The following is a 26,677-nucleotide window of genomic DNA, read 5'->3' on the forward strand; positions in this document are numbered from 1 at the left end:
TATCTACCAGTAGCAAAAATTGTGGGTGCACGTAACCCCAATATATTCTTTGAATTCCCAGTCAGACAATGGCACTGTATAGCAGTAGCAAAAATTGTGGGTGCACGTAACCCCAATATATTCTTTGAATTCCCAGTGAGACAATGGCACTGTATAGCAGTAGCAAAAATTGTGGGTGCACGTAACCCCCATATATTCTTTGAATTCCCAGTCAGACAATGGCACTATATACCAGTAGCAAAAATTGTGCGTGCACGTAACCCCAATATATTCTTTGAATTACCAGTCAGAAACTGGCACTGTATAGCAGTAGCAAAAATTGTGGGTGCACGTAACCCCCATATATTCTTTGAATTCCCAGTCAGACAATGGCACTATATACCAGTAGCAAAAATTGTGGGTGCACGTAACCCCAATATATTCTTTGAATTCCCAATGAGACAATGGCACTGTATAGCAGTAGCAAAAATTGTGGGTGCACGTAACCCCCATATATTCTTTGAATTCCCAGTCAGACAATGGCACTATATACCAGTAGCAAAAATTGTGGGTGCACGTAACCCCAATATATTCTTTGAATTCCCAGTGAGACAATGGCACTGTATACCAGTAGCAAAAATTGTGGGTGCACGTAACCCCAATATATTCTTTGAATTCCCAGTGAGACAATGGCACTGTATAGCAGTAGCAAAAATTGTGGGTGCACGTAACTCCCATATATTCTTTGAATTCCCAGTGAGACAATGGCACTATATACCAGTAGCAAAAATTGTGGGTGCACGTAACCCCAATATATTCTTTGAATTCCCAGTGAGACAATGGCACTGTATAGCAGTAGCAAAAATTGTGGGTGCACGTAACCCCCATATATTCTTTGAATTCCCAGTGAGACAATGGCACTATATACCAGTAGCAAAAATTGTGGGTGCACGTAACCCCAATATATTCTTTGAATTCCCAGTCAGACAATGGCACTATATACCAGTAGCAAAAATAGTGGGTGTATATAGCCCCAATTCTATTGCTAGGGGACTTGCAGGGTATTTCTGAGGTGAAGGTGGGGGGGCACACCGTTGGAACGGGGATTTGGGGTGTATATATGGGGTATACGGGAATACACTGTCAGTGTGTTCCATTCAGGATCCTGGGAAAGCTGGGTTGCGGTGATTGAGCCCGTCAGTGCCACGTTACACTGACAAGCTTCTCCCTGGAATTGAAGTTATATGTAAGCCCAATATATTCTTTGAATTCCCAGTGAGACAATGGCACTATATACAAGTAGCAAAAATTGTGGGTGCACGTAACCCCAATATATTCTTTGAATTCCCAGTGAGACAATGGCACTGTATACCAGTAGCAAAAATTGTGGGTGCACATAACCCCCATATATTCTTTGAATTCCCAGTGAGACAATGGCACTATATACCAGTAGCAAAAATTGTGGGTGCACGTAACCCCATATATTCTTTGAATTCCCAGTGAGACAATGGCACTATATAGCAGTAGCAAAAATTGTGGGTGCACGTAACCCCCATATATTCTTTGAATTCCCAGTCAGAAACTGGCACTATATACCAGTAGCAAAAATTGTGGGTGCACGTAACCCCAATATATTCTTTGAATTACCAGTCAGAAACTGGCACTATATACCAGTAGCAAAAATTGTGGGTGCACATAACCCCAATATATTCTTTGAATTCCCAGTGAGACAATGGCACTATATACCAGTAGCAAAAATTGTGGGTGCACGTCACCCCAATATATTCTTTGAATTCCCAGTCAGACAATGGCACTATATACCAGTAGCAAAAACTGTGGGTGCACGTAACCCCAATATATTCTTTGAATTCCCAGTGAGACAATGGCACTGTATAGCAGTAGCAAAAATTGTGGGTGCACGTAACCCCCATATATTCTTTGAATTCACAGTCAGACAATGGCACTATATACCAGTAGCAAAAATTGTGGGTGCACGTAACCCCAATATATTCTTTGAATTCCCAGTCAGACAATGGCACTATATACCAGTAGCAAAAATTGTGGGTGCACGTAACCCCAATATATTCTTTGAATTCCCAGTCAGACAATGGCACTATATACCAGTAGCAAAAATAGTGGGTGTATATAGCCCCAATTCTATTGCTAGGGGACTTGCAGGGTATTTCTGAGGTGAAGGTGGGGGGGCACACCGTTGGAACGGGGATTTGGGGTGTATATATGGGGTATACGGGAATACACTGTCAGTGTGTTCCATTCAGGATCCTGGGAAAGCTGGGTTGCGGCGATTGAGCCCGTCAGTGCCACGTTACACTGACAAGCTTCTCCCTGGAATTGAAGTTATATGTAAGTCCAATATATTCTTTGAATTCCCAGTGAGACAATGGCACTATATACAAGTAGCAAAAATTGTGGGTGCAACGTAACCCCAATATATTCTTTGAATTCCCAGTGAGAAAATGGCACTATCTACCAGTAGCAAAAATTGTGGGTGCACGTAACCCCAATATATTCTTTGAATTCCCAGTGAGACAATGGCACTGTATAGCAGTAGCAAAAATTGTGGGTGCACATAACCCCCATATATTCTTTGAATTCCCAGTGAGACAATGGCACTATATACCAGTAGCAAAAATTGTGGGTGCACGTAACCCCCATATATTCTTTGAATTCCCAGTGAGACAATGGCACTATATAGCAGTAGCAAAAATTGTGGGTGCACGTAACCCCCATATATTCTTTGAATTCCCAGTCAGAAACTGGTACTATATACCAGTAGCAAAAATTGTGGGTGCACGTAACCCCAATATATTCTTTGAATTCCCAGTAAGACAATGGCACTATATACCAGTAGCAAAAATTGTGGGTGCACGTAACCCCAATATATTCTTTGAATTCCCAGTCAGACAATGGCACTATATACCAGTAGCAAAAATTGTGGGTGCACGTAACCCCAATATATTCTTTGAATTCCCAGTGAGACAATGGCACTGTATAGCAGTAGCAAAAATTGTGGGTGCACGTAACCCCCATATATTCTTTGAATTCCCAGTCAGAAACTGGCACTATATACCAGTAGCAAAAATTGTGGGTGCACGTAACCCCAATATATTCTTTGAATTACCAGTCAGAAACTGGCACTATATACCAGTAGCAAAAATTGTGGGTGCACATAACCCCAATATATTCTTTGAATTCCCAGTGAGACAATGGCACTATATACCAGTAGCAAAAATTGTGGGTGCACGTCACCCCAATATATTCTTTGAATTCCCAGTCAGACAATGGCACTATATACCAGTAGCAAAAACTGTGGGTGCACGTAACCCCAATATATTCTTTGAATTCCCAGTGAGAAAATGGCACTGTATAGCAGTAGCAAAAATTGTGGGTGCACGTAACCCCCATATATTCTTTGAATTCACAGTCAGACAATGGCACTATATACCAGTAGCAAAAATTGTGGGTGCACATAACCCCAATATATTCTTTGAATTCCCAGTGAGACAATGGCACTATATACCAGTAGCAAAAATTGTGGGTGCACGTCACCCCAATATATTCTTTGAATTCCCAGTCAGACAATGGCACTATATACCAGTAGCAAAAACTGTGGGTGCACGTAACCCCAATATATTCTTTGAATTCCCAGTGAGACAATGGCACTGTATAGCAGTAGCAAAAATTGTGGGTGCACGTAACCCCCATATATTCTTTGAATTCACAGTCAGACAATGGCACTATATACCAGTAGCAAAAATTGTGGGTGCACGTAACCCCAATATATTCTTTGAATTCCCAGTCAGACAATGGCACTATATACCAGTAGCAAAAATTGTGGGTGCACGTAACCCCAATATATTCTTTGAATTCCCAGTCAGACAATGGCACTATATACCAGTAGCAAAAATAGTGGGTGTATATAGCCCCAATTCTATTGCTAGGGGACTTGCAGGGTATTTCTGAGGTGAAGGTGGGGGGGCACACCGTTGGAACGGGGATTTGGGGTGTATATATGGGGTATACGGGAATACACTGTCAGTGTGTTCCATTCAGGATCCTGGGAAAGCTGGGTTGCGGCGATTGAGCCCGTCAGTGCCACGTTACACTGACAAGCTTCTCCCTGGAATTGAAGTTATATATAAGCCCAATATATTCTTTGAATTCCCAGTGAGACAATGGCACTATATGGCAGTAGCAAAAATAGTGGGTGTATATAGCCCCAATTCTATTGCTAGGGGACTTGCAGGGTATTTCTGGGGTGAAGGTGGGGGGGCACACCGTTGGAACGGGTATCGGGGGTATATATCGGGTATACGGGAATACACTGTCAGTGTATTCCATTCAGGATCCGCGGAAAGCTGGGTTGCGGCGATTGAGCCCGTCAGTGCCACGTTACACTGACAAGCTTCTCCCTGGAATTTAGCTCTTATAAGAGCTGTTGGTTGTCTTCTCCTTCCTATCCTAGCCTGTCCCTGCCTACCCAGAATCTAACCCCTAGCTAACTGGACGGAAACCTCCGTCCCCGGTGAATTGCAAGCTCAGAATGACGCGAAGCTGGGCGGCGCTGTTCTTTTAAATTAGAGGTCACATGTTTTCGGCAGCCAATGGGTTTTGCCTACTTTTTTCAACGTCACCGGTGTCGTAGTTCCTGTCCCACCTACCCTGCGCTGTTATTGGAGCAAAAAAGGCGCCAGGGAAGGTGGGAGGGGAATCGAGTAATGGCGCACTTTACCACGCGGTGTTCGATTCGATTCGATTATGCCGAACAGCCTAATATCCGATCGAACATGAGTTCGATAGAACACTGTTCGCTCATCTCTAATCTTTATCCATATAGTTACAGATTCCTGTAAGGGGGCCATCTTCCACAATAAATAGTGGTGACTTTCTGGAGCTCCGAGCATTACAAGTGGACAGGATTTCTTATCAGTCCAGCCAGCTCCGTCCTCCGGCAGTCAGTGCAGGAGTTTGTGGAGCTGCATTACAGCCAGTCCCTCTGAAAGAAAGTGTATTCCAGAGGTCTCCTGGGTACAAATAGGGTTCTGTCATAAATCCGATACATCTCTGTAGATTCCTGTAAGAAGAGCTCGGACTGAGGACCACAAAGTCTGTGGTGACAGTGTTCCAAAAGGAAATTCTATGTCCCCAATTAACTTCTCATTTTTCCCATTGACAAGCTTTCAGAGTTCTGAGAACTTACTATACAGAGGAGAACAGGAGCGCTACTTTTCCAGTTCAGACGTCTTCAATTTGGGATCATCTCAGCTCTTCCAGTGTTTATGAAGGTGGTCATAGTCCTAACAGCAGCCCTACATCTATAGGGAATTGCAGTTACACTATACTATACCTGGACAATGGGCTCCCTATATCTCCATCAAGGGAATTGTATCTTACTCATCTTTGGATTGGGGTGGGCTTCTGGTCAATTCACTCCACACAAAGGTGAATGTCTATAGTGGTAGAGATCAGAAATGTATTGAGTTCTATAAGAACCAACATGCGTGTTAGGTCTATTGACTTCATCTATAGAAACTGCCCACGTGGCAGAAACCACAGAAGAGGTTTATAAATATAACAATATGGGAAAGGAAGCCAACGGGAAAAGGGTTTCTCTCTATCTCCTCAGTGCAACCCAGATTGGAAATGATTCCACAGCAATGGTCATCAGGGAAGACTCTCCTCCAACATAAGAGGTCTGAAAGCCATCAAGCTGGCATTGCATCGCTTCCAAATATTGCTGGTGAACCACAAGGTCCTGGTACAAGCAGGCAACCTAGCCATAGTTTATTACATAAACCTACAAGGAGAAGGTTTAAAACCTAGAAGGTGGTTTGAACCCAGAAAATGGGTCATCCCCAGATGGATACACTGGTGTCATGGAACAAAGATCAACAAATTTGGGATCCTGAATCCAAAAGAGAACCCCATAGCAATGGGGAATCGCTCCATACACCGGTCCAGTGATCTGAGTTATGTAGTTCCTCCAGTCTGTAATGGCCCCGTCCGGCAGGGTTCTCTCACATTATAGCTTTCAAAAGGGAAATTCTTGAAGCTTCCACTCCAGAGAGATCTATTCTTCAGATACGGCTCTTTCATGCGCGAGTTCACGGCCTACAACTGATGCCTGAGGTTGGGCTAGGAAGCCTTTAAAAAAAATTTTTTTTGTCTCAAACATGTTATATTAACATCTTAGATGTCTGCACAAAGCCACCCTACTGTCTCAGTATGTAGTAGAATATGAAGATCCATAAATCTGGGGGCTTCCCCAATAACACAAGACTATAAGTTGTTTTGTCCATCCTTCAACTGCTGCAAGGAGACCTAAACTGCAATACTCTGAAGGACCATTTCACAGCCTTCAGTGCACAACTACAGTCTGTGGTACCAGCCATCTCGGAGATTCTTTAAGGCAATCAAAAGTATATAAATCCAGTAAGACATAAGCCACTTCCAGCATGTGACTGTGTGATCACGGGTCATGAAGGTCATAATGGGTTCCCCATGTTAGCCCATTCTTCAAGCACTCTGGAAAGATAGCTTATTAAAAATTGTTTTGGTTGCAACTACGTCAGCCCAGAGGATTGGTGAATTTCAAGCGCTCTGTTCTAGAGAGCCAGACCTAGGAGTCGGGGATGACTGTGTGACCATGAGAACCATACTAGAATTCATTTCTTCTACTTACAACATCATTCAGTAAAATAACCTTACCTGTGTCCTGGCCTCATCTTGAAAATGACCAACAGAGGAGGTAAGAAGAGCCATCCAGTCTTACTTACAAGCCTTCTTTATGAGTAGAGCTAAAGGTTGCAAAACCAGCCAATAAAACACCAGCAAGATGGAGTAGACTCCGCTACCGTGTTTCCCCGAAAATAAGACAGTGTCTTATATTAAATTTTGGTCCTAAAGGTATGCTATGTCTTATTTTCAGGGGATGTCTTATTTTATTTTAGTGTGCTGCTGCCACTACTGAGCTACGTTGAGATGTGCTTGCTGCGCAAAGACTGTATGAAGAAAAACCTTACAGCTGCTGTGATACCATATGTTGTATCCACTGTTCCTTCTGCTGTGGGATGAGCTGTGAGAGTGGACCCCCCGCCACATACGATGCTTAGTGTATACAGAGTGGGCATCTCCCAGCTCATCCTACAGAGGCAGGAACAGTGGATACAACATATCGCAGAAAGATTATTATTATTGGTGGATGTCTTACTTTCGGGGGGTGCCTTATATTAGGCAATTCAACAAAACCTCTGCTATGTCTTACTTTCGGAGAATGACTTATTTTTGGGGAAACAGGGTAGGATCTGCTATGACATCTCAGAACAACCCTCACCAGAATCTGTGAGTGTGCACTCTACCCGAGCCATTTCAATATCTGGGCAAAGAAGGCAGAGTTCCCAAAATATGCATGGTAGCAATATGGCAATATTGTTTATTAAACACTACAGGTTGGACATAAAGGTCTCAGAAGATTTGACCTTTAGCAAGGTGGTACTTAAGACGACAACAGAATTCCCACCCAGATAGTATTGCTTTGTAAATCCCATTTGTGTACTCCTGATGGATGAACAGGAAAGCTGAAATTTACCTTATGAAACTTGCATTTCCTGAAGGCCGGAGGCAGTGCAGATTACCCTCCCTATTTTCTATTGCTCTTATACTATACAAGGACTCAGTGGACCTTTTAGGTGGGTCCTGATTGTGGAATTGACAATCCTGTCTCTTCTAATTGTATCTATGTACTGCCAATGGATGAACAGGAAATGCAAATTTAGTAAGGTAATTTCAGCTAGAACAGCTCCAATGCTCACTGTCTTAACAGTGTGGTGAGAATATTCTGCACGATGACTGGTCTTATTTTGTACACAATTTCCTTATAAAACATACCTGTCTCTTCCATAATATGTAGGCACAGCGTACCTCACGCCTCATCCATGTTACTACCATCTAGTATAAATTGTGTTATTAAAAAAGCGATGTGCAGAAAATGTCCACCTACAGGCAGATAAGAGCGAAACGTTACAATATGGTCAACTCTAAATACAGGAATCATGGATAAATGTTACAATTGTCACAATGTGTTTACTTATTAGCAAACTTCACCTTCTGAAAAAGCTTTACTCTTATAAATAACAATTAAAGTTATATAATTATATCTTGTGTAACATATCTGAGATACTATAATACAGCCCCATGTGCAAAAATATAACTACTACAATACTGCCTCCTATGTACAAGAATATAACTACTATAATACTGCTCCTATGTACAAGAATATAACTACTATAATACTACTCCTATGTACAAGAATATAACTACTATAATACTGCCCCCTATGTACAAGAATATAACTACTATAATACTACCTCCTATGTACAAGAATATAACTACTATAATACTACTACTATGTACAAGAATATAACTACTATAATACTGCTCCTATGTACAAGAATATAACTACTATAATACTACTACTATGTACAAGAATATAACTACTATAATACTGCCCCTATGTACAAGACTATAACTACTATAATACTGCCCCTATGTACAAGAATATAACTACTACAATACTGCATCCTATGTACAAGAATATAACTACTATAATACTGACTCCTATGTATAAGAATATAACTACTATAATACTGCTTCTATGTACAAGAATATAACTACTATAATACTGCTCCTATGTACAAGAATATAACTACTATAATACTACTACTATGTACAAGAATATAACTACTATAATACTTCCCCCTATGTACAATAATATAACTACTATAATACTACTCCTATGTACAAGAATATAACTACTATAATACTGCCTCCTATGTACAAGAATATAACTACTATAATACAGCTTCTATGTACAAGAGTATAACTACTATAATACTGCTCCTATGTACAAGAATGTAACTACTATAATACTGCCCCTATGTACAAGAATATAACTACTATAATACTGCCTCCTATGTACAAGACTACTATAATACTGTCTCCTATGTACAAGAATATAACTACTATAATACTGCTCCTATGTACAAGAATATAACTACTAGAATACTGCTCCTATATACAAGAATATAACTACTATAATACTACTCCTATGTACAAGAATGTAACTACTATAATACTGCCCCTATGTACAAGACTATAACTACTATAATACTGACTCCTATGTATAAGAATATAACTACTATAATACTGCCCCTATGTACAAGACTATAACTACTATAATACTGTCTCCTATGTACAAGAATATAACTACTATAATACTGCTCCTATGTATAAGAATATAACTACTATAATACTACATACTATGTACAAGAATATAACTACTATAATACTGCCCCTATGTACAAGAATATAACTACTATAATACTGCTCCTATGTACAAGAATATAACTACTATAATACTGCCTCCTATGTACAAGAATATAACTACTATAATACTGCTCCTATGTACAAGAATATAACTACTATAATACTGCTCCTATGTACAAGAATATAACTACTATAATACTGCTCCTATGTACAATAATATAACTACTATAATACTGCTCCTATGTATAAGAATATAACTACTATAATACTACATACTATGTACAAGAATATAACTACTATAATACTGCCCCTATGTACAAGAATATAACTACTATAATACTGCCTCCTATGTACAAGACTACTATAATACTGTCTCCTATGTACAAGAATATAACTACTATAATACTGCTCCTATGTACAAGAATATAACTACTATAATACTGCTCCTATATACAAGAATATAACTACTATAATACTACTCCTATGTACAAGAATATAACTACTATAATACTGCCCCCTATGTACAAGAATATAACTACTATAATACTGCTCCTATGTACAAGAATATTACTACTATAATACTGCCTCCTATGTACAAGAATATAACTACTATAATACTGTCCCTACTTACATTTTGTGTAACAGATCTGAGATGCGTTGCTACAGTGGTTTTTCCCGCAGCACCTCACTCTTATGGTTACATTTTATCTATTTTAATTTTCAGCATCATAGCTAACTAGAGAAGGAATAGGGCAAGTAAAGTACAGTACAAGAATATTAGAAGTACTATTATAATACTACCTCCTATGTACAAGAATATAACTACTATAATACTGCTTTCTATGTACAAGAATATAACTACTATAATACTGCCTATGTACAAGAATATAACTACCATAATACTGCTTTCTATGTACAAAAATATAACTACTATAATACTACTCCTATGTACAAGAATATAACTACTATAATACTGCTCCTAAGTACAAGAATATAACTGCTATAATACTGCTCCTATGTACAAGAATATAACTACTATAATACTACCTCCTATGTACAAGAATATAACTACTATAATACTGCCTATGTACAAGAATATAAACACTATAATACTGCTCCTATGTACAAGAATATAACTACTATAATACTGTTTTCTATGTACAAGAATATAACTACTATAATACTACTCCTATGTACAAGAATATAACTGCTATAATACTGCTCCTATGTACAAGAATATAACTACTATAATACTACCTCCTATGTACAAGAATATAACTACTATAATACTGCCTATGTACAAGAATATAACTACTATAATACTGCTTTCTATGTACAAGAATATAACTACTATAATACTGCTCCTATGTACAAGAATATAACTACTATAATACTGCTCCTATGTACAAGAATATAACTACTATAATACTGCCTATGTACAAGAATATAACTACTATAATACTGCTCCTATGTACAAGAATATAACTACTATAATACTGCTCCTATGTACAAGAATATAACTACTATAATACTACTCCTATGTACAAGAATATAACTACTATAATACTGCCTATGTACAAGAATATAACTACTATAATACTGCTCCTATGTACAAGAATATAACTACTATAATACTGCCTATGTAGAAGAATATAACTACTATAATACTGCTCCTATGTACAAGAATATAACTACTATAAAACTGCTCCTATGTACAAGAATATAACCGCTATAATACATAATATGGTGCTTGCAGAACACATGAGAACAGATCACAAGACTCAGTTTGAAATCATTTATTTTGAAAAAAACAAAAAACGAAGGAAACAAAATCCATCATTAAATAAAACCGCCATGCTCACAGTATCGGATCCGCTGCCACCGTAGACATAAAGTGCTGATAAATACTGTGGACCCTGCACGTGTCATGGTGTCACCTCTGTATCAGATCCCATGGGGTGGAGTATGTTACTAAGGCACCAAAATCCCTTCATTCATGGTGGAGATTTTAACCCCTTGGATGCTGGACAAGAACACATCCCAACAGGTCACCATTCCTTCCAGCAGAAATGGTACAGGATAAGTGAAGGGGATATGTAGGATGAGGAGGGAGGATGGGGGGTGGGGTTCAGGGGTAAGGATGGGAGGTACAGGACAGTGGCACAGATTTACAAAATATATATATATGCTTCTTCATATTTACACACTGTCACACTGTGGGAACCCTGCACGTGTGAGGTATGGTCAGGTAGGTGCACGCACACACATACGCACACGCACACGCGCACACACACACACACACACACACACACACACACACACACACACACACACACACACACACACACACACACACACACACACACACACTACTATGGAATGTTTCCAGTTTGGCAACAAAGAACATTGGCAGTCACATACCCATCACCTGGGGGGCAGAGGGCATTCAGGTACCCAGCCTATGAATGGGCGCAGCCTGGTGACTGATGACAGGGAAAGATGCAGAAAGTCACACGGCCATGCCAGGGACATGGGGGCTTGGCAACACAAATGGCATGGGGATGGGGAACAAGCCAAGAAAAGCGGATGAACAGCCTGGCATGGGCAATGCCCATAGACGGCAGAGAGGCACTGTCCACGGTAAGCAGCAGTAGGCAGTAAGCAATGGGTGGGTGCCTTGATTGGGGCAATGCATTATGGATAACTAAGAGGCGATGTGATGCCAGCGCTTGGTGTCCTGGTGGGTTGTTATTGCTTTCTAGTATATATGCTTTGGTTTGTGTCCCCAATAAAAGTTAAAACTAAAAACAAAAAGGTGAGGAGCTTCCCTCCTGCTGGGGTGGTGCAAGCAAGCAAGCAGCTGGCCCTGGCATCCCTGACTGACCCCCGCCCCTGGGTTCTTGGGATGGGGGCTAGCAGGTCACATACACACAAGCTCGTGGCAGTGACGGCACGCTACCATGTAACACCTCACACCATTCGGGTCAGGAGGGCGGGGAAGGAGGGGGTTAAAGGACCATTGTCAGGGTCACCTCACTATTCCACGCTCCACTCGCGCCTTGAACCTCTCCACCTAGGACGGGCTCTATAAAACACTGTGCACACTCTGCAGTGGAGGAGGAGACCGGAATAAATTAAATAAATAAAATTAAATATAAAAAAACCCCAAGGTCTAGATACCAGAGCCTGGAATGAACGCTGAACCCTGCGGAGCCCCCGCATACGTACAGCTATACACAACACAAAGTGGAGGGGGGCAAGGACACACTGTGCTCCTGGGGAGTGGAAACTGCAGGGTTAAATCAGGATGCACTGAGGAGGGGGGGGGGGGGAGAAAGAAAAAAAAAGGCTATTGCATGGTGCCAAAGCATCTGTGTAACCCTGCGTGAGGCCGTCGCGTGTCCTGAACACAGTCTATCCACAGGACGGAGCGTGGGACAAAGGAGGGGGAGATGTGGGTAAAGCGCGCGCCCGCTCACATCCACCATCTTCTGCAAACAAAACGGCACTGATATCGCATGGCACAAAATCTCATTAACATAACGGGGTCCCCTCCTATCTATGAAACCTAATCCGGGGACCCCCTCATTTCACGTCACAGATATGTAGTAGCTCCACCTGCTCGCCACAAAAGTCAGGAGGGAGGGGGGAATGCACTGAAAACACATATGAGGAGCAGCAATAAACTGGGGGGGTACAATAGTGCACTGAGATTATTAGTGGATCATCACAAACACAGGGGAGGGGGAGGGGGCAGGTGTCCCTCTGAGTCATATGGCTTCACTTTACCAAAAAACGTCCTCACTGTGTATATGGGCTCCTGACCGGCGAGGGGGAGTCCAGGCAGTCCAGGGACCAGAGGGGTGGTGGTAGGTGAGGACACAGTCCCTTCCAGGAGTCGGCAGAGATTACACGTTGCTGTGCACACCAGCACCACCCAGTGGTCAGCAAATATTATTACAGTGGTGTGCAGTCACCGTTCTGCTCTCCCAAGCACAAGGCACTGAAAGACGGGCACCTTGTCACACAGACATAGAAGAAAAGATGAGGAATGGGCATCGTTGCCATGGGACGCACTGTGCCATGGCTGGTGAAGATCTGCTGTTAACCTGGGTAAAGGATTCAGGCGCTGGTCACACAGGTCCCATCGGTGGCTCTTGGTTGAGTCTCTGTGGCAGTGCCATAGCTTTGCACATTAGCCCGTCACCTTGTGGTAATGTTGGCCTCCAATCGGGCCCCTACCTATCAGTTTCTGATTCATCTTGGGGTCCTGGGGAGTTTAGGTTGAGGGAATAAAAGGGACAGACAGGGGGGTGTCACGTGATTCAGCTGTTACTGGAGACCATGTTAATAACTTGTTCCAGCTTCTGCCGCAGCTTGTGTTTTCGGCAATAAGAGTCGCGATCCAGTGCAGTGAGGATCTGGGGAGACAAAGGAGGGGGTCAGTTATTACCCCACTGCACTAATGGCCGATACATAGCTCACCTATCTGATTCTTGTAGCTTCTTCTTAGACTATTAGAACTACTTAAAAGGGGATGGCACATAACAGCCACACTTGACAGGCTCTCCCATATCGCCATCTGCCCCGTAGAGCGCATATGTCCACATGATCTGAAGGCGTTCCAGTTTGGGAACTCTTAGTGTTCCACAACCTTTTTTACCCCTCAGCAGTGTCTGCTGTCAGTAGTTAGCTGAGCCCTGTACATGACTATCACCAACACACTCACTCCATCAGGACAGCTAACACTACAACAAATTTACACTTTCCCTTAGTAGCCCCACAACCCCTCACCTCTTCCCGGTATTTGTTCACATAGAAGAAGAGCTCGCTGAGCGCACTGAGGGAGTTAAACTCATTTGCGTGCAGACGGGATTGCTCCACCAGGTAGGCGTCCATATCCTGGTCACTGATGGCAGGCATCTTGTTGATGTCTCTGTAATATCTGTATAGGCAGATAAAGTGGTATAAGTGATTTGCAATACCAGACACAGCCCAGAGAGGCGCTGCAGATACCCCTCATAACCAACTGAATTATAGCTGCACTCACCGCTCCACCCAGGTCTTGTAATTCGGGATGTCCTTGGCGTAGAGCAATTTGTTACTTGGCGAGTCTTTTCCGAGCCGATGTTCGGAGGTGGAACAGGAGTCCATGAAGGTCTGGGCCACCACGGACAGGCAGGCGTCTGTAATGCTGTTCTTGTGTATGTCAAAGACAAACTGCGGGTTCTTGATTACATTCACCCAGAAACGTAGTGGCAAGCTAGACATGGTATGGGCAGAAGGGTAAAATCAGGGTCAGGTCATGAAGGTGAAGCGCTCACTAGATCAGTTTTCATGCATTTTCCTCCCACTCATACAAAATGCATTAGATGAGGCTGAGCCTCGCGCAACCTTGTGTGTGCCGCATCCGTCTTACCAGTTGCTCTTCCACGTGTGCCGCACGTCCGGGTCAGTAATCTGCCTTCGATCCGCTTGCTCGTCTAAGAAGTCAAACATGTACTTGATGGCAAGAGGGAGGGCACTGCCCCTGTGCGCTGTGCTGAAAACCGTCTCAAACAGGTCATCCACAAACTTCTGCAAGGTTCCCTGTAGGGGGCAGCAGAGGAGCACTTAGTCATGCTTATTTACAAGGCAAGCATTCTGCCCTCTATCACAAGTGTTGTTCTCTCACCTTAGTAGCCAGTAAGCGGGTCAGGTAGATTTCCGATACCATTTTGCTACCACGATCACCCTCCTTATGGTCCGTGTGGTCGTGATTTTTTACAAGGTGCCAAAGTTTTGTGCCAGTTTCCTGGTCGGGCGTGATCATTGGGGCTCGGGAGCGTAGGCTATCTGGGCTGCTGGAGGTACGTAGAAGGCTCTCTGAAATAATACAAGGTAGAATCAAGATCATAGCCTTTACCAGATACACCCTGCCATGGTGCCCGCTCACACTTGCTGTGATACCTACCGTACCGACTGAGGGAGCGGGTGAAGGTGAACGAGTTGGTGATGTTGTAGGCGGACACCTGCTTGGGGATCAGAGCCACTGTGGAACCGTCCGTGACCTGAGATAAGAGACATGACAGTAAGTGGGTATCCGAGGGTAAGGTGTGGTATAGTAGATGGCACAAGAATGAGATGCCCCCTACCTGATAATGTGCCAGCGTGTTCAGCCTCTTCCAGTCGCACTCGATTTTGGTGGTGACATCCTCATCCTGAAGGACAATGCGGGTAATACGCCCCTGACGCCACTCTGCAAACAGCAAAGAAGGGTCAAGTGAAGCAAAAGAAGATGCCAGCACTGGCAATCTCCAAGCTCTTCCTGGCTCAGCTTTCCGTGGGTGACAGCTATCCCTCCTGATTCCGCCATACACATGTACACACAGCTCAGCACAGCAAGCATGGATTCTCAAAGGGCTCGTTCACATGTGAACAAAGGGGCGGATTTTGACAGTGGATTTCGCTTCAAAATCCGCTCCTTTACAATGGTGGTCTATGCAAACCGCCGGGCTTCTTTTTTCCGCTAACGGCGGGCTGCTGCTAGTGGAGAAAAGAAGAGACATGTCCTTTCTTCAGGCGGAAGTCGCGGCGTGCTGGACCACGGCTTCCGCCTAGCGGCAGCACCCTCCTATATCGGCTCATTCATTTGAGCCGGCTACGGGGGGGAAAGCCATGACCGCAATGGACGTGGCAGGCGGGTTTTGAACAGAGAGAGACGCGGCGAGCTGCCCCCATATACATATGAAAAAAATTATCTACACTTGTATGAGTCAACTGTACTTAAAGAGGCTGTCGGGGACAGATATTAAGCTCCACTACCCAGCTCAGTGACATCATGTGCATTGATGACTTGGTCTTGTTGCAATACCAAGCACAGCCAATATACATTCTACGGCGCTGTGCTTGGTAAACAGTGAAGAGGTCATAGCAATCAACACAGCAGTTCTGGGCAATCCCTTTAAGCACAACACTTAAAAATCCTGTCACCCACACATCTTACGGACATCCTCACCTAGGTCCATGTCTTCAGCCTTCGGCCGCTGGGTGTAGGGAATGCCCTTGTAAACAGCGTCCAGCAGCTTGTCCTTGACCTGGGTGACCGTATCACAGTTAAGGACCTTAACAGGGATCTCAGTGCCATTCTCACTGTCTGGACAGATGCAGCTGAGGGTCTAGAAAAGAGAATAAGTAAATCAGGGCAGGAGCGAGCAATGCGCCATGGTGACAGATCACCTCACACTAAAAAATGCAGACTAACCAGCACTTTGTAGTCAATCTGCTGTCGGATCAGCTTGTCTTCGCTTAGGGAGTAGCGAGCCTCCCCGGTGATGGCGTCTATAGGTCCTTTCTCCATCTGCTGCTTGATGGCACAGAAAAGCATGAAGAGCGGCTCTCCAGCACATTCCTAGAAGGAGGGCATCATGCACCATTACTACTTCTGTCTATATTTAGTCAGGGGTGCAGGGCATAACGTTTGGCACTGCACCACTGGGTAAAGGTGTCATTGATCAGCATGTCAGCCTCATCGTGCCTCACCTTTAGGAATTTATACAGCAGGAAAGTGAACCAATTCGTCAACATCTTCTCCGCTACCGACTCTGTCCTGCAAGGATACAAGTAGATATTAACCCTCCTCACTATGCATGCAGCAAACGTGTAACATGATGACTTAGATTACTTTAATACTTCATGCAAAAGAGGTCGCAAGTGCCCTGAGGGCGGTTCCAAATCTTGCAAGTGCTATGGGTCTAATCTGTAAACCCTGCTCAAAGCTGCCCTTTGGTTTTGATACTTCTACACCAATGTTGGGTGCACATGTGCAGTAAATACATATATGCATGTGATATGGGCAACATTCCCAGCCATATTACTCTACTGTGCATGCATGACAACCAGATTATGAGATCAGTGATGTTACAGAGTGGGGAAGACGTCTAACTCCAGCCGCTAACCTGCGCAGGAGAAGTTTAGGGTGGTTCTTGCTCTCCAGGTTCTTCTCTATCAGGTCACTGAGCAGCTGCTTGAGGAGGACGGTGGCATACTCCATGCGCCCTTGGAGGGATACCATGACCAGAGAGGCTACGTTCCCCCGATCCCGCATAGAGAAGCTGCGCTGGTTCTCCAGGGTGTGTATGAAGGTTAGCAGGAAAGTCTTATTATTCAGGAGCTGGCCGAAGAGTCTCAGAGCTTTCTCCACATTTGGAGGGATCTGCACAACATAAATGATACATTATAGCAAACTAAACACATCGCAACGTAGTACACGAGTGTGAAATAAGGGTTCGGCACAACTGCCATGACACAGAGCAATCCAAACATGGCCGCCTGGATCAGGGACTGTGAACTACATCTCCACCCACTAATTTTAAATGAGATTAACTCACATCCAGCTCCTTGAGCACCGGGTGGTCTTCTATGCCAGGAAACAGGACCCGCATGGCATAGGTCTTGTATTCCAGGAACGGGATCTTCACGCCGTCCATATTATTGGTCAGCTCATTGATGTCTGTCTGGAGCTCGGCAAAAGCTGAATAAAAAAAATATGGCAGTCAGACACAAATTATACATATATTATAGTTGCTGGCTCAATTCTGCTCCCATAGACAAATACAATCTATAGACTGATCCCTCCCTAGATGTGAGATCTGGACCTTTATTAGTTCTTTTTTTTTTCTTTTCTTTTTTTTTTAGGGCTGCCCATCAGATAACCCAAATTGCTGGATAACGTGGCAAAAGCAGGACTATCATACCCAACCCCAAGGGGGGTTTCTGGGACTTATAATGATGACCTATCTGAAGGATACATCTATCTAGGTCATCGGTGGGGTCAAAACCTCAGAACCCAGAATCCTCAACTGTTTGATGATGCCTCAATGTTTGAATGAGTGCTGCGGCCTATTCAATATCTACCAAGCACTGCGCCATACATTATATACTAGCTGCGCTTGGAATTGCAGCTCAGCCCATTCACTTGAATGGGACTGAGCCGCTGTAATACTATGTAACCAATGAAAACGACATCATTGGCATGGAGGAGAACCCGCAACACCCAAACAGCTAAGCTATGGGAGATCCCAAGTGTCAGATTACTACCTAATCTATCCTAAAGTCCTTGAAAACCCATTTAAGTCCATGGCCCCAAGACAACCTGTTTTGGTCATTTACGGGGGACACACTGTCCAGAATCCATACTGATCTGGCGACATATATGCCACTATTTCGGATGTAGAAAGTGTTATCATGGGGGCACAGAATTCTGAAAATCACGTTTTCATATCTTTCATGCTAGCAATTCCTTATTACAGTTTGATTTCCTTTTATTGGATACCATACATGTAGTCAGGAAAGCAGAGAGGAGCCCAATCTATAGGAAACGTCAGTAAGACGGATGCTCAGGTGCCATGTGTTAATGTGGAGTGAGGTGGGAGGGTTCTGATATATATGTCCTAAGGATATAAGTTTGTTTTTTTTCTTCTCCCTCCACCTGTAGGGTACAGTCTATCAGCGCCACTCCCGGCGCCTGGCGTGCCCTTGGGATGCCGGAACGGACAGCTGTTAATGTCTGTAGGGAAGGTTCTGTTATTGTAGCCAATCTGACTTCTCGCTGCTAATGAAGTCCCAAGAGGGCAGAATGTCAGCGATGAAAATTTTCATGCCAGAGGGAAGGAGCCAAATCCAAAACGGGGAGCGTTCACAGCACATAGCAGAGGAAAATGTGACCAAATACTTACAAGCGGATCTAATGGAAAAACTGCAAAGGCCATGCAGGTGGAGCAGACGCAGCACCGGAGCCTGAGGAGCTGGAAAGGCCATAATGGAACGGGCAGGGAGTGGCCGATCCACCAACTTTAGGTTGTGTGAACAGAACCTTATGGGTGGCACTTGATAGGCCACACTAGCTGACCACATTATGTCCATGAGTGGATTTCAATGTGTTGGATGGGCCCATGGCTCACCCAGAGAGTGACTACGCAGCACTACCACTGATGTGGGCGATTAATCTGCCTGCCATTAGGTAATATACTGCTTACTCTTAATTGTATTCCCTGCCCCCCACACCCCTCCACTGTAGCACCAGTACAGCCCACTGTAAAGTTTTATTGATCCAGAGAAGAAAGCACAGAGAAAGGAGGCATTCACTTGTATGAGGTCATGCCTGCTCGATTAACCCTTGGGATGACAGCTCATAATCCCTGATCCATTAGGTATAATTTTATTACCATTTGTTATTAGAATTCGTTTTCTATATACGCACATGTGGACATTTTTGTCTGCTTTCAGGAAAGCTGCTTGATAACAAATCACAGCTGCACCCATCTTTACAGACTCCAGAAAAGCAAATTAGTCACCTATTCCCGCTTTCCATATGAGAAGGAACAATAGGTGACAAAGTCAATACAGTCACTATTATAAACCTCATAACAGTTATATTACCCAGCTTTCCCAGATACCCGAAAGGTCATATGCTTAGTCATATAGTGATAAAGTGCAGCACGTGCATAACTGGGAAGGTTCGGCATTCAGGTAACTCGGAAAGCAGAGTAGCAACCCCAATGATCAATGAAGGTGTCAGTTACACAGGTCAGATTGGATCCTATGTATATGAGGTTTCTGCGAACAAGTTCTGAGCTATGGAAATTTTCCAGTCTGATTTTTGTTTGGGCAGTAGAAAAAAAAAAATTCAGAGTGAAAATAATAACTATGGGGTACAATTCGGAGCGTAAATCTTGTTTTTTCTGTGGACCTTATAGTAAAATATGCATCGGATTTGCCATGTACAATTCAGCCCCTAATATCATATTTGTGGTCACCCAGCTTTCCCAGAAACCGATAACTCACATCACTAAAAATTATTTTTAGCAACTTGATATTCTGATGTAATGCGAATAAGGTCAGGCGTTGACATCAAAACAGTTAATAGTAGCGCTTACAACCCACCTTCCTTGCATTCCAGCGCTACCCGGGACTCCAGGTTATCCATCTGCATCTGCAGCCTCTTGAGCGTGCGGTCCGCATCCCTGGTTTTTCTCTTGTACGCAATAAGGACAGCGATAATGGCCAGAAGTAGCAGCCCCCCTCCAGCACCGATCCCCACGATGGCCGGCAGGGTCAGTGAACTGTCTGAGTAGATGCGGAGACTTCCGGGGGAGAACTCCATACCGCCCACCAGGATCTGAAAGGTAAGAACAGAAAGTTTCAGGAATCTATTCAGTAAGTTTTCCAAAATGGTGAAGACAGGAGGGGAAGAAGGAAGAAGTGAAAAGATCTAGGAGCACATGTTATATGTGTGTGCGGATCTGAGGGGCAGAAGGGAATACAAAGGTGACCCTGTGACCCAGACTTTACTGTAAGGCTTTATTCTCATGACTGGGTTTGCAGCCAGCAGCCCTACTGATGGGGGATCAGATGCTCCGCTCCATTCTGATATTTATACAGCAGATCCTACACTGCTCTGTGAAAATAGATCAGAACCCCCATTGAATTTAATGGAGCTCAGTAGGCACTCACATGTCATACAATTGCCCTCTGTTAGCAAATCTAAATTCACTCAACTTGCACACCCGGCCATGTGCATGAGACCTGAAGGTCTTCATTAGTTTTACTCACAGTGACCCGATGCTCTCCAGTCTGACTGGGGGAATCACATAGCAGCTGGGTATCAGAAACAGTAAGAGCACACGGCACATCACCAATCAGCACAGTGTAATTCAGCTTGGCTCCACCGGGGGCAGCAGGCTGCAAATTCCTTCCCTGAACAGAAAGAAAGAGCGTTAAGAGATTAAGTGCAAAGACAAAAGGTAAATGAAGACAAAAAGCACAACACAACCCATGTAAGTGCAGCATTAGATCCAGGGGTGAACCTACCCCTTTCGCCGCCCGAGGCGAACTACAGAAAGCCGCCCCCCCCCCCCCCCCCGGGAGGAGGGGGTGGAGCAGAGGGGGCGTGGTGAAGTGAAGGGGGCGTGGTGAAGTGAAGGGGGTGGGTCTTAGTGCCGTTCGCTGGCAGAGAGCAGGCACGGAGAGGACCTGCTCTCTGCCTGAGCGTGAGAGGAGGCTGCTGGAGCAGCGCTGCTCCAGTGGCCTCCCCAAACCACCGCTCGGTGCTAAGCCAGTCCAGGACAGCTTGTCCTGGACTGGCTTAGGTAAGCAAAAATGCCGCCCTCCCTGGGGCCCTGGCATAGCGCCGCCTGAAGCGGTTGCTTCAGGTCGCCTCATGGGAGGTGTGGCGCTGATTAGATCTACCCCAATCTATTGTTTTAGCGTTACATGTAACACCCCTCTTTATCCCAAATAATCCATAATCCTCTTTATTCCAGATCTTCCAATTATCTACTTAAAGAGGACCTTTCACCACTTTTGGGCACAGGCAGTTCTATATACTGCCAGAAAGCTGACAGTGCGCTGAATTCAGCACACTGTCGGCTTTCCCGATCTGTGCCCGGTGTGAAGAGCTTACGGCCCGGTACCGTAGCTCTTCTATGGTCAGAAGGGCGTTTCTGACCATTAGCCAGAGACGTCCTTCTGCCTCGCGGCGCCAATCGCGCTGTGCTGTGGAGCCGGGAGGAACGCCCCTTCCCTCTGCTCACACAGCTTGTCCGTAGACTAGCATTATCAGGAGAGGGAGGGGGAGTTCCTCCCCGCTCCACAGCACAGCGCGATTGGCGCCGCGAGGCAGAAGGACGTTCCTGGCTAATGGTCAGAAACGCCCTTCTGACTGTAAAGCGCTACGGTACCGGGACCGATAGCGCTTTACACCGGGCACGGATCGGGAAAGCCGACAGTGCGCTGAATTCAGCGCACTGTCAGCTTTCCAGCAGTATATAACACTGCCTGTGCCCAGATATGGTGAAAGGTCCTCTTTAAAGGAAAATTCAAGGCTCCCGCCACTTCCTAAAACAAAGATGGCAGGTGGTGCAGTGTAACCTCTTCTCATACACCAACACTTATCTCTAAGGCCACCATTTACCCAGAATTTCTGCTAAAATACCAACCTTGAGAATGACGTGTGACCCCGGCTTGATCTCCAGAACCCCACCGGACCCAAACGCCTCCACCACAGGGTTGGGATAATAGGTGAATGAGGTAAAGTTCAAGGTGAGGAGACTTGCTACGTTGTCCAAGATGAAGCCAAACTCATCTGGAGAAATCCCGTCATCGGGAACAATCTCGCCATTCGAGGGGAAAATCCCGGGGGCCTTACACACCATCAGCGTGTCATTTATAGTCTGGCAGGTCTGCAAATGCAAAGGATGTCATGTTATCATACAGGGGAGGCCCAACTATAAGCGAAAACAACCTGCACTTCTGTCTTATAATACTGCCTGCAGATACTCACATTTATCATCTCTGTGCTGGCATACTTGGCACGAACTTTGGGCTCCAGAATGGTCTGCAGGTGCGTTCCAGTTACGGTGATGGCGGTGCTGCCGCTGTCCAAAAAATAACACATGAGAAAGTGAGGATAAAAGATAAAAGGAAGTTTGAAATGTAGCTAAAACCCAAGAAAAATGTGAGACTAGAGATAGCAGATAAGATGTCATAACATCTAAGGAGAGATAGCGGGCGGCCATCTCGGATAAGGGACCACACTGATAATCTATTCACAGTTTACTGACATATCAACCTTTCTTCTAGTTTTACTGATTGAAGAAGGAGAAGAGAAACCTAGATAAGGTATGGGGGCTTTGAAGCTTGCAGTCTGGACTGATCACAAACATTAAAGGGGTTATCCCATGAGGAACATTTATCCCCTACCTTGTGAATATGGATTAGGAGTCTGGCGGCTGTGGTTTCAGCCACTGGAGTCACCACCAATCCCAAGAATGAGGTACTTTGTCCACATTTTGAAAGGAGCAGGGGTTCAGCATGTCCATTCACTGCGGCCACTGCTTCAATGGGACACTGGACCATTGTTCAAGTGATCGGTGGAAGCTCCAGCAAAGTAAGCCTTATTCGCTATTCTGCGCATATGGAATATGTGAGCTTCGTGGGACAACCTTTTCAAATGGGTTTTCCAGTCTTAATTATTGATAATAACCAATCCTTAGGATAGCTCATGTATAAAAATCCATAGGGCTCCCGCACCAAGGATATCTGTGGATCAGCTGTACAAATGGTAACAATGCTCCCTGAGTGCCGCATGCACTTCACAGGCTAGGTGATGTCATGTTTATCAGCTACATGGTCTGACTACAACTCAGTCCAACTCAAGTGAATGGGCTGCAATGTAGAGCGCTGTGCTTGGTAAATACTAAAGAGGTTGCAGCACTCACCTGAACATTGTGGACAGCTGGGTGTCTGGGTGCTGACTCCTGACAATCTTTAATTGATGACCATAGGTCGTCATATGTTTAGCATGGAGAACCCCCTAAAATGCCTGTATTTCAGTTCCACAGTACAGTAAGGCAATGCTATGGTTAAACCTACTTGAATATACTCCATGCTGGTTCCAGACGAGTGATGGTGGGGTCCTCGGTATATGTGTAAATCACATCTCGGTTCCAGATGCTGGCCTTATCTATCCGCAGAGTGATGGCTGCTGGGCTGGGGCCCTGAGATGAGGCTGGCGAGATGCAGACAATTTCACGCATATTCCTCCTGTTAAACAAAACACATGTTGATATGCACAAAAAAAGGAAAAACTCTAATATATACATATTTCTCGGATTGGCCAATAATCCAGAATATCTTATACTTGCCACCTAGCAGAGCCCACTGATGGCAGATTACAGGAAGTTTACTGATAAAATATAGACCTACCTGATAAATCGGCACTCGGAGTCTCTGATGAGAACAGACACTGAGCTTCCGGCATCCAGGTGTTTACCGCTGATAGTGAGCCGCGTACCCCCAGAGGCAGGGCCGCGCATGGGGGTCACATCATGAAACGTAGGAGTCTAGGAGAAAAGTATCAAACAAGAATTATTTTCATAAAAAATCTGTAAAGAAGCTAAGCAGGATGTCTTTCTATTATGTCACAGCTACATGGAGAGGGATTGTTTTATATAATGTAATATCAAAGGAAAGAACAAGGGTAAAGCATGAAGAGATGAAGTATGTAGAATTTTTTTTTTTATAAATGTTATACTTATTGTTCCTATGAGGTCAAAAAAGATGACTCTACGACCCCCCCTACAGGTTAGATATAGGTCGGCCAAACACAAAGCTTTCAGCAAGGCACGCAGGCCTTCCGCTAGGTATTGGGGTGTCATGTGTCTCCCTCCAGATGATACCAGGGCAAAGAAGAATTGGGCACGTTGAATTTTACACAGTCAGTCCTTCTGTTTTTAGAGGTGTCTGGCAACAGATACTTCTCTGCCCCCAACTAGAACAAATGCACTCACAGCCAATTCAAGACTGCATGTGTATGGGGCGAGGGGAGTGAAGTCAGAAGAAATAAAGGTGCATGTCCACCTCTTCATCACAGGCCGATATCTTACCACAAAGGTGTAAAGCTGGTCTGACTGAGTCCTGTACTCAGAGCTGCAGTCTCCAACACACAGCTCAACCACGCCAGGGGCAGGTTTAGGAACCAGCGACTCCTCCATCTCACACACTATCCTGTTGAAGAAAATAAAGAACAATCTCAAGGTCTGAAGACAAAAGCGCTAGTAAGATGAGGTCGCCCAATACCTTGACTGATCAGAAGATATAGAGAGAGATGATCAGTAAACTGGGAGCAATGTGCTGCAGAGACTAATATAGTTCCAACATGTAACAGGGCACAATCTGGGGTACTGGAGGGAGGGCTGATAAGTACAGCCGGAAAAGGATTTCCATCATTTGCAGGAAACAGGAAGCAGTCAGAAGGAGATTCGGTGACCATAGGGATCAGCAGACTAAGGAACAGACCAGGAGCAATCTGGCAGATATTTTATTATTCAGAAACTCAAAGGATCTTAAGATTACAGGTAGATGGGACCCGCATATATCTCCAGAATGTGGGCTACCAACTCCTATATCTGCAGGTGAGGAGTTTAATGGCTGCTGCAATAAGATGCTTGATTCATGTGGCTGTCCTACAGTCAGGCCCATACACATACAACCAACCTTCCACCCATTCTCTGCTTGGATGTATCTGCAAGCAGCCAAGCACAAAGCTGGAGAGGGGTCGAAGGGGTGCAGGTGTCAGAAGTGAGTCCACTAGATACTGATGGCAAAGTCTGTGAATATGTCATAAATATCTAAGATGAGAATGACATTTTAAGGGGAAACTGGGCACTTAAAGGTGTTGTCCAAATTCCATGGGTAGTAGACACTGATGACCTATCCACAGGACACATCCTCAGTATCAGATTGGTTGGGTCTAACACCTGGACCCCACATGGATCAGCTGGTTCAAATACCAGAAGTCATATACAGAGTATACAACCAAACTAAGTGAATGGGAGCAGAGTTGCAGTTCCAGGTGTCACCACTACAGTATATAGCGCCATAAGCTGTACACAGTGTAGGGAGCCGTGCACTATGACAGTGATACCTGGAACTGCAGCTCTGTTCCCAATTACATGAATAGGTGAATAGTTGATTTGGCCTATATACCTGCTATATCGGCCAAACCAGTTGATTGGTGCCAAGTCCACGTGTCAGGCTCCTGCCAATGTGATATAGGTGACTTACCCCATGCATAGGTCATCAGTATCCATTACCCATGAGTATCAGGCAATGCCTTTAAGAATGATATAAGCATTTTCTTAACTGTACATACAATATATACCTTATATACTACTGGACTACTATAAATTTTTCTTGGCCACTGGCACATTTTTCGCACCGTGATGTGCAAAGTGCAATATACAAGGGAAGGGAAGCGTTTAATGAGACTGCCTCGCCTGGGAAGTGTTACTCAATAAGTTTTCAATCGGCGTGGATGATGAGAGAGCGGCAGCTCGGGGGAACTTTCATGATAAGTAATGTGGGGGAGTCACACCAGGTGTACACAGACACACTGGATGGCGATTTAATTAGGAGAGCGACCAGGATATTGGCCATCCATCATGCTGTAACTATTCATCTAGTGGCAATTTCTGCTGGAGCTTCCTGGCGCGGCTGAGGGTGGAGAGAGCGCGTTTGATTCATGGCGAGAGCATTACGTCTTAATTGCTTCTTACTGAGTTTGGGAGAGCGAGATCGTTTATGGCGTTCATTAAACACAAGGCTGTCCTCCTCCTCCTCCCCCGGTGAGGGAGAGCAAATGGATTAGAGGAGACCCCGATGTCAAATCGTCAGGTGCTGGCGGCAGGCAGGCGTGTGGAAAAGGGATGGGGAGATGAAGGTCATTGAAGGACCAGCCCGGAGACTGCCGCCAGACCTCTATGGCTGCCACATTTCACATCTGGAGGATGAGATTCCTCGAGTACCAGCGCGG

The 26,677-nt window shown here is 44.5% G+C and overlaps 2 protein-coding genes across 3 annotated transcripts in view; one reads left to right on the forward strand and one right to left on the reverse strand.

Moving 5' to 3' along the window:
- Window positions 1-26,677, forward strand: part of SLC35A2 (solute carrier family 35 member A2) — a 74,392-nt gene that overhangs the window by 37,318 nt on the left and 10,397 nt on the right. The window lies entirely within an intron of this gene.
- The window catches only part of PLXNA3 (plexin A3), a 94,275-nt gene continuing 78,749 nt past the window's right edge, over window positions 11,152-26,677 (reverse strand). The window contains exons 14-32 of one of the 2 annotated variants that reach the window (XM_075259132.1): window positions 24,750-24,870; window positions 24,070-24,206; window positions 23,737-23,907; window positions 22,646-22,739; window positions 22,302-22,544; window positions 20,917-21,060; window positions 20,248-20,482; window positions 17,694-17,836; window positions 17,262-17,518; window positions 16,846-16,912; window positions 16,568-16,714; window positions 16,322-16,481; window positions 15,459-15,562; window positions 15,278-15,374; window positions 14,999-15,189; window positions 14,744-14,913; window positions 14,375-14,587; window positions 14,119-14,269; window positions 11,152-13,745 (exon numbers count right to left, since the gene is read on the reverse strand). In XM_075259132.1, the coding sequence (XP_075115233.1) occupies window positions 13,650-13,745; window positions 14,119-14,269; window positions 14,375-14,587; window positions 14,744-14,913; window positions 14,999-15,189; window positions 15,278-15,374; window positions 15,459-15,562; window positions 16,322-16,481; window positions 16,568-16,714; window positions 16,846-16,912; window positions 17,262-17,518; window positions 17,694-17,836; window positions 20,248-20,482; window positions 20,917-21,060; window positions 22,302-22,544; window positions 22,646-22,739; window positions 23,737-23,907; window positions 24,070-24,206; window positions 24,750-24,870 (2,941 nt within the window). In that variant the 3' untranslated portion in view covers window positions 11,152-13,649. Of the gene's footprint in view, window positions 13,746-14,118; window positions 14,270-14,374; window positions 14,588-14,743; window positions 14,914-14,998; window positions 15,190-15,277; window positions 15,563-16,321; window positions 16,482-16,567; window positions 16,715-16,845; window positions 16,913-17,261; window positions 17,519-17,693; window positions 17,837-20,247; window positions 20,483-20,916; window positions 21,061-22,301; window positions 22,545-22,645; window positions 22,740-23,736; window positions 23,908-24,069; window positions 24,207-24,749; window positions 24,871-26,677 lie in introns of both variants that reach the window. The other variant, XM_075259131.1, reaches the window with a different exon arrangement.

The sequence above is a fragment of the Leptodactylus fuscus genome, chromosome 11, assembly GCF_031893055.1.
Source record: "Leptodactylus fuscus isolate aLepFus1 chromosome 11, aLepFus1.hap2, whole genome shotgun sequence".
In the NCBI taxonomy this organism is placed as follows: domain Eukaryota; kingdom Metazoa; phylum Chordata; class Amphibia; order Anura; family Leptodactylidae; genus Leptodactylus; species Leptodactylus fuscus.